This window comes from Sceloporus undulatus, chromosome 8 (genome assembly GCF_019175285.1).
Source record: "Sceloporus undulatus isolate JIND9_A2432 ecotype Alabama chromosome 8, SceUnd_v1.1, whole genome shotgun sequence".
NCBI classification, from domain to species: domain Eukaryota; kingdom Metazoa; phylum Chordata; class Lepidosauria; order Squamata; family Phrynosomatidae; genus Sceloporus; species Sceloporus undulatus.
The window spans coordinates 31329347-31337923 of record NC_056529.1 but is presented as its reverse complement, the minus strand read 5'-3'; the positions used below and the strand labels follow the sequence as shown (position 1 = coordinate 31337923).

General features: G+C 49.1%; 1 protein-coding gene across 1 annotated transcript in view; it reads left to right on the top strand.

The window, feature by feature from the left end:
* Positions 1 to 707: 707 nt before the first annotated feature.
* The window catches only part of WDR90 (WD repeat domain 90), a 135613-nt gene continuing 127743 nt past the window's right edge, over positions 708 to 8577 (top strand). Inside the window, exon 1 of the mRNA XM_042480818.1 lies at positions 708 to 910. Within this exon, the coding sequence (XP_042336752.1) occupies positions 901 to 910 (10 nt within the window). The 5' untranslated portion in view covers positions 708 to 900. The remainder of the gene's footprint in view (positions 911 to 8577) is intronic.

The window sequence follows — 8577 nt, the reverse complement described above, 5'->3', positions numbered from 1 at the left end:
GGGGGGGGGAAACCATCCCTGGATGATGTATTTTGGAAGCAGCCATAAAGCAGTTTCTAGAAGGTCCAAAGTGTTTCTGTTTACTTAGGCTCCATGCTGTGGGATTCTGGGATTTGTAGTTCTGCGAGCCATGTGGCCCCCTCTGTCAGAGAGAGGTCTGGTGCCACAAGAAACTACAAATCCCAGGATTCCATAGCATTGAGCCCTGGCTGGTAAAGCGATGTCAAACTGCGTTTATTTCTTCAGTGCGGATGCAGAAGCCTCTGTTAAGGCTTACCTGCCACTGTGTTGCTTCATTGCTACATTGTTTAGCTTTAAAAACATGAAACAGGTTGCAATTCCTGGCCTTTCCAATCTCCTGCCTAAGATGGCGGCATTGGGAAGGCCAGGAGGAGCCTCTCTAGCCGAGCCGACTCTATGGTGGCGAGGCTGAACGAATGGAAGTGAACGGGGAGAGCGAGACCGCCTGCCTAGAGAGGCTTCCTCTGGTTCCTGCCTAAAATGGCGGCATGGGAGCCGCTCTAGGCCGGGCTGGAGGTCTCGTCTCTCTTTGCTCGAGAGGCTGGACCAATAGGGGGAGAGCGAGACGGCACGGCTAGAGAGGCTTTTCCTTAGAGGGAGCCTCTCTAGCCGGGCTGGAGGTCTCACCTCTATTTCCTTAGTTGGAGAGCGAGACTGCCCGGCTAGAGAGGCTGTCTCTTCTAAAATGGCGGCACGGGAAAGGGCCAAGGGAGCCTCTCTAGCCGGGCTGGAGGTCTCTTCTTCTAATGGCTCTTCCCGCTCTGTGGCGGCGACTCTATGGTGGCGGCGGGTGTTTTGAGCTTAGCGGCGGGAAGAGGTCCTGGCTGAGGGCAGGGAAGGCAGAGAGGAGCAGCAGCCTCCGCAGCAGCAGCCGCCGCCATGGCCAAAGGTAGCTCTGGGGCTTCCAGGGGATGAGTGTTGTGTGGGCCTGGCAGGGGCAGCAGCAGCAGCAGCATTCCCCAGCTGTGAGTCAGTGGGGATGCTGGGAGATAGAGTCCTAGAGTTGGAAGAGACCCCAAGAAGGGCCCTGATCCAGTCTAACCCCTTTATTCTGCTATGCAGGAACTCTCCATCAAAGCACCCCCACTGACAGATGGCCCTCCAGCCTCCAAGGAAGGACTGGAGGAGCTGACTGGAGGCAGTGTGCTTTCCTCCCCTTCACTCTTCATGGCTGCCTCTTTAGGGACATGTTTGCCCAGAGGGAAACCCTATTTGCCCACAGAGAAGCACTGGAGATGGGCCCTAGGTTTCCCTAGAAGCAGCTCTTCCACAATAGACCCCTATCTATGGGCAAGCAATTCCCCAATGCTCCCCTATGGGCAAGCAATTCCCAGTGTTTCTCTATGAGCAAGTATTCACCAATGATCCTCTATGGGCAAGTATTCTATTGTTCTCTATGGCCAAGTATTTTCCATTGTTTCCTATGGGCAAGTATTCCTCCATGCTTTCCTAGGGCCATGTATTCCCCTGTGATTCCCTATGGATTTCCCCAAGATTCCTATGGTCAAGTTTTCCCCAAGGATTCCCTATGGGCAGGTATTTAACCTCCACTGATTCCCTAGGGTTCAGGTAGTTTTCCCCAAATGAGTTACCCCTATGGGCAGGTATGCCTTTCCCACCCAATGATTCCCTATGGGCAAAGCATTCCCCAATTTGGATTCCCTAGGGCCAGGTATGTATCCCCAAATGATTCCATCCCTATGGGCAAAGCATTCCCCATCCCCAATATTCCCATGTCAAGTATTTCCCCAATGATTCCTCCTATGGGCAATATTCCCCAATGAGCCCTATGGCTAAAAATATGTCCCACAATATTCCCTATGGGCATGTATTTTCCCCCAATGATTCCCTATGGCAGGTATTTCCCCAATGATTACCGGTGGTCAGGAATTTTTCCTTTCCCCAATGATTCCCTAATGGCAGTATTTTTTCCCAAATGATTCCCTATGGGCCAATGTATGTTTCCCAATGATTCTCTATGGGCAGAGTATTTCCCCATGATTTCCCTGTGATCAGGTATTCCCACAATGAATGTCCCTAATGGGCAAGGAGTATTCGCACCCAATATCCCCTAGGGGCCCAAGTATTTCCCCCAATGATTCCCTTATGGTCAAGTAATTTCCCCAATGATTCCCTATGGGCATGGTATTCCCCAAATGGATTCACCTATGGGCAGGTATTTCCCCAATGATTCCCTGTGGGAGTTTTTCCCCAAGACTCCCTATGGGCAGGGTAATTTCCCCAAGGATTCCCCGGGTGGGCAAATATTTCCCCAATGAGTCCCTATGGGCAAGGGTAAATTTTGGCCCACAATGAATTCCCTATGGGCAAGGTAAGTTTTTCCCCCCAATGATTCCCTTGGGCAGGGTAGTTCCCCAATGATGTCCTATGGGCAGGTAATTGTTCCCCAATGATGTCCCTATGGGCAGGTATGTTTTCCTTCCCCCAATGATTCCCTATGGGCAAGCCCGCCATACCTATCAACCCCAATGAGTCCCAGTTTCCCACCCTGTGGGCAGTATGTTTCCTTTCCTCCCCAATGAGTCCCTATGGGCAAGGTAAAAAATTTTCCCCAATGATTCCACTAGGGGCAGGTATTTCCCAAGAGATTCCCTGTGGTGCAAGGTATTTCCCCAAGAAGCTTCCCATGTGGGCAGGTAATTTGCCTCCGTCCCCAATGAATTCCCTAGTGGGCAAGACCAAGATTCCCATCCAAACTTCCCCAATATTCACCTACGGCATGTATTTCCCAATATTTCCCTGTGGGCAGGTATTTCCCCAAGTTGATTCCCCTAGTGGGCATGGTATTTCCTCCCAATGATTCCCTAGTGGGGCAAGGTAGTTTCCCCACCCAATTATTCCCTAGTGGGAGCAAGTAGTTCCCCGAAGGATTCCCTAAGTGGCGGTAAGTATTTTCCCCCACAATGATTCCCTATGGTCCAAGATTTTCCCCAATGGATTCCCTATGGGCAGGTATTCCCTTCCCCAGTGATAACAGCAAGCCTATGGCCCCCAAGACCCGCAGGTATTTCCTCCCACATGAATTCCCTATGGGCAGGTATTTCCATTTCCCCCCAATGATGATACCCTATGGGGCAAGGTAATTCCCCAATGATTCCCTATGGGCAGGTATTTCTCCCAAGTGATTCCCTGTGGGCAAGTATTTCCAAGTTATTTAATTTCCTTCCCCAATGATTCCCGGTGGGCAGAGGATTTCCCCAATGATGTCCCTGTGGGCAAGTATTCCCCAATGAATTCCCCTATGGCAGGTATTTCCCCAATGATTCCTCTAGTGGGCAGGTATTTTTTCCTCCCAATGAATTCCTCCCTGTGGCGCAAGTATTCCCCAATGATTCCCTATGGGCAGGTATTTCCACAAATGATTCCCTGTGGGCAGGTATAAAAATTCCCCAAATTTTTCAAAAAAAAAAAAAAAAAAAAAAAAAAAAAAAACACCAATTGATATTTTTCCCCATGAGGCCCGTGGGCAAGTATTTCCCCAATGATTTCCCTAGTGGCGCAGAGTATTTCCCCAATGATTCTCCCTATGGTCGAAGTATTTTCCGTCCCCAAGTGATTCCCTATGGGCTGGTAGTTCCCCTTCCTCCCCCCAATGAGTCCCTATGGGCAGGTATTTTCCACCCCAAATGATTCCCTATGGTCAGTATTTCCCCAATATTCCCCTATGGCAAAGGTATATTTCCCCAGATGATTCCCTGTGGCACGGATTTGTGTCCCCAATGATTCCCTGTGGGGCAAGGTATTTCCCCCCAATGATTCCCCTATGGGCATGTATTTCCCGCAAATGATTCCCTATGGGCAAGTATTTCCCCATGAATCCCTATGGGCAGGTATTTTCCCCAATGATTCACCTATGGGCAGGTATTCGCCCAATGATGATTCCGCCCTATGGATCAAGTATTTCCATTTCCCAATGATTCCCCCTATGGGCCAGGTATTTCCCCAATGATTCCCCCAGATGGGCAGGTATTCCCCAATGATTCCCTGTGGGCAGTAATTGACCCCAATGATTCCCTGTGGGCAAGTATTTCCCGCAATGATTCCCTATGGGCAAGGTATTTCCCCAATGATTCCTCCCTGTGGGCAGTATTTCCCCAATGATGCCCTGTGGGCAGGTATTTTCCGCCATTTTCCCCAATATTGATTCCCTGTGGCAGGTATTTCCCCAATGATTCACCTATGGGGCAAGTATTTCCCCAATGAGTCCCACGGTGGGCAGTATTTCCCCCAATGAGTCCCTATGGCCAGTATTTCCCCAATGATGCCCTATGGGCAGGTATTTCCCCAATGAGCCCTTGGGCAAGTTTCCCCATGATTCCCTGTGGGCAAGTAATGTCCCTTTCCCCAATGATTCCCTATGGGCAGGTATTTCCACCAATGATTCCCTAGTGTGCAGTATGTCCCCAATGATTCCCTAGTGGCAGGTATTTCCCCAATAAGATTCCCTAGTGGGCAGGTATTTCCCCAAGGATTCCCATATGGGCAAGTATTTCCCCAATGATTCCCAGTGGGCAAGTATTCCCCAATGAAATTCCCTATGCCAGGTATTTCCCCCAAGGATTTCCCATGGGCAGGTATTTCCCCAATGGATTCCCTAGTGGGCAGTGTAATTTACCCCAATGATTCCCTAGTGGGCCCAGGTAATTTCCCCCAATGATTCCTATGGTCAAAGTAAATTTCCCCAATGATTCCCTATGGGCAGGATTTCCCCAAATGATTCCCTATGGGCAAGGTATTCCCCAATGATTCCCTAGGCGTCAAGTATTTCCCCAATGAGTCCCTATGGTCAGTAGTTCCCAATGATGCCCTATGGGCAGGTAGTTCCCAATGATTCCCTAGGGCGCAGGTATTTCCCCAAATGGGGGAAAAAAAAAAAAAATTCCCCGATGGGGCAGGTATTCTTCCCCAATGATTCACTAAGGGCCAGGTATTTTCCCCAATGGAGTCCCTATGGCCCAGTATTTCCCCCAAGATTTCCCTGTGGGCAAGGTAGTTCCCCAATGAATTCCCTAGTGGGCAGTATTTCCACCCCAATGATTCCACTATGGTCAAGTATTTCCCAAGATTCACTATTGGCAAGGTATTTCGCCCAATGATTCCCTATTGGCAGTGATTTCCCCAATGATTCCCTATGTGTCAGGTAATTTCCCCAATGATTCCCTATGGTCAGGTATTTCCCCAATCCCAGCAATTCCCAATGATCCCAGGCAAGGTATTTCCCCAATGATTCCCTAGTGGGCAGTAATTTCCCCATGATTACCTATGGTCACGTATTCCCCAATGATTCCCTATGGGCAGGTATTTCCCACATGATTCACCTAGGGTCAAGTAAGTGTTCCCCGAATGATTCCCTATGGCAGGTTTTCCCCAATGATTGCCCTATGAGGCATGTATTTCCCCCAAAGAGAGTCCCGATGGGCAAGGTATTTCCCCAATGATTCCCCTATGGTCAAGGATTTCCCCAATGAATTCCCTATGGGCAGTATTCCCCAATATCCCCCAATAGCCCAATATTCCCTCAATACCCCAAGACCCGGCAGGTAATTTTCCCCAAAGATTCCCTATGGGCAGGTAATTCCTCCCCAATGAGTCCGCTAGTGGCGCAGGTATTTCCCCCAATATTCCACTCACTGTGGGCAGGTATTTCCCCAAATGAGTCCCTATGGGGCAGGTATTTCCCCATGAATTCCCTAGGAGCAGGTTGGTAAAGTTCCCCAAGAGATTCCCGTGGGCAGTATTTCCCCAATGATTCCCTATGGCAGTATTCCCCCAATGGATTCCTATGGCAGGTATTCCCCCAAGATCCCTAGGGCAGGTATTTCCCCAAGGATCCGATGGTCAGGTATTTCCCAATGATTCCCTATGGTACGGTATTTCCCCAATGAGTCCCTGTGGGCAGGTATTTCCCCAATGATTTCCCTGTGGGCAGGTATGTCCCCAAATGATTCCCGTGGGCAGTATTTCCCCAGTTGTTCCCTGGGGAGGTATTTCCCCAATGATTCCCTATGGGCAGGTAGTCCCCAATGACCCTAGGGGCAGGTATTTCCCCAATGATTCCCTATTTCCCCAAAGATTCCCGTGGGCATTATTTCCCCATGATTCCCCTATGGCAAGGTATTTCCCCAATGATTCTATGGTCAGTATTTCCCCAATGATTCCCTATGGGCAGGTATTTCCCCAATGATTCCCTATGGGCATTATTTCCCCATTATTCCCTAGGGGCAGGTAGTTCCACAATGATCCTATGGCAGTATTCCCCATGATTCCATGGGCAGGTATTTCCCCAATTGCCCTGTGGTCAGGTATTTCCCCAATGATTCCCATGGCAGGTATTTCCCCCAATATTCCCTGTGGGCAGGTATTTCCCAAGATTTCCCTTATGGGCAGGTATTTCCCCAAGTAATTCCCTATGGCAAGTATTTCCCAATGATTCCCTATGGTCAGGTAATTTCCCCAATTGTATTCCCTATGGGCAGGTATTCCCCATGATCCCTGTGGGCAAGTATTTCCCCAATGATTCCCCTATGGGCAGGTATTTCCAATGATACCCCTATGAAGGTATTTCCCCAATGATTCCCTATGGCAAGTATTCCCCAATGATTCCCTATGGGCAAGGTAGTTTCCCCCAATGATCCCCTATGGGCAGGTATTCCCCAATGATTCCCTTGGGCAGTATTTCCCCAATGATCCCTGTGGAGCAAGTAGTTCCCCAAGGATTCCCGATGGGCAGGTATTTCCCACAATGTTCCCTGTGGGCAAGATTTCCCCAATGATTCCCATGATGGCAAGGTATTTCCCCAAGGATTCCCTGTGGCAGGTTATTTCCCCAATGTGTTCCCTGTGGGCAAGTATTTCCCCATATTCCCTATGGCAGGTATTTCCCCAATGGATTCCCTAGGGGAAGGGGTATATTCCCCAATGAGTCCTGTGGCAGTTATTTCCCCAATGATCCCTGGGCAGGTCCCCATGATTCCCTAGGGGCAGGTATTTCCCCATGATTCCCTGGGGCAGGTATTTCCCCAATGATTCCCTGGGCATAGGTCATGTCCCCAATGATTCCCTATGGGCAAGTATTTTCCCCAATGATCCCGTGGTCAAGTATTTCCCCAATGATTCCCATGGGCAGGTATTTCCCCAATGGATTCCCTCATGGGCAGGTAATTTCCCCAATGATTCCCCGGTGTGCAAGGTAATTTCCCCAATGATCCTATGGGCCAAGTTTACCCCAATGAGTGCCCTATGGCAGTATTTCAACATGATCCCTATGGTCAGGGTATTTCCCCAAGGATTCCCTATGGGCAGTATTTCCCCATGATTCCCTGTGGGCAGTATTTTCCCAATGTTCCCTTGGGTCAGGTATTTCCCCAATGATTCCCTATGGGCCAGGTATTCCCCAATGATTCCCTGGGACGGCAGTATTCCCCAATGATTCCTCATGGGCAGGTATTTCCCCAATGATTCCCTGTGGGCAGTATTCCCCAATGATCCCATGGGCAAGGTATTCCCAGATTCCCTATGGGCAGGTATCCAATGATTCCCTATGGCAGGTATTTTCCCAATGATTCCTGTGGTCAAGTATTTCCCCAATGATTCCCATGGGCAGGTATTTCCCCAATGATCCCTGGGCAGGTATTCCCCAATGATTCCCTGTGGGCAGTATGTCCCATTCCCCAATGATTCCCTGATGGGCAGTATTTCCCCAATGATTCCCTATGGGTCAGGTATTTCCCCAAGGATTTCCCTATGGCAAGTATTTCCCAATGAGTCCCTATGGGCAGTATTTCCCCCACTGATTCCCTATGGGCAGGTATTTCCCCAAATGATTCCCCTGTGGTCAAGTATTTCCCCCATTGATTCCCTGTGGGCAGGTATTTCCCCAATGATTCCCTCTGAGCCGGTATTTCCCCAATGATTCCCTCTGGCTCAAGTATTTCCCCAATGATCCTGTGGGCAAGTATTTCCCAATGATTCCCGATGAAGCAAGGTATTTCCGCCCATGTTTAACTATGGTCAAGTATTTTCCCCAATGATTCCCTATGGGCAGGTATTTCCCCAATGATTCCCTATGGTCAAGTATTTCCCCAATGATTCCCTGTGGGCAAGTATTTCCCCAATGATTCCCTGTGGGCAAGTATTTCCCCAATGATTCCCTATGGGCAGGTATTTCCCAATGTTTCCCTAAGGAAAAGTATTCCCCAAGATATCCCAGTGTTTCCCTATGGGTAACTACTGCTATTTCTTCTAGTGCATCCCATCCTTTTAAAGCAGGTGTTGGCTTCTGTCATTCAGCCAGGTAGAAAGTAACTGTTATACTTTTTTGTGGAGGGTTTTCAGTCTTAAGTGGCTGTCCTGATAGTCCAGACTAAAAGAAGTTGTGCAAGCTATGCTTTCCTAGACTTGGTCTACTTCCTCAGATGCATGGAGTGAGCTGCTGCCCAGGAAGGACCTTTATAATCTGAAAGAATATTTAGCCATTAGCAACCAACAATACACATGCAAATCACTCCTGCCTTTCCAGGTCACACAATATATATA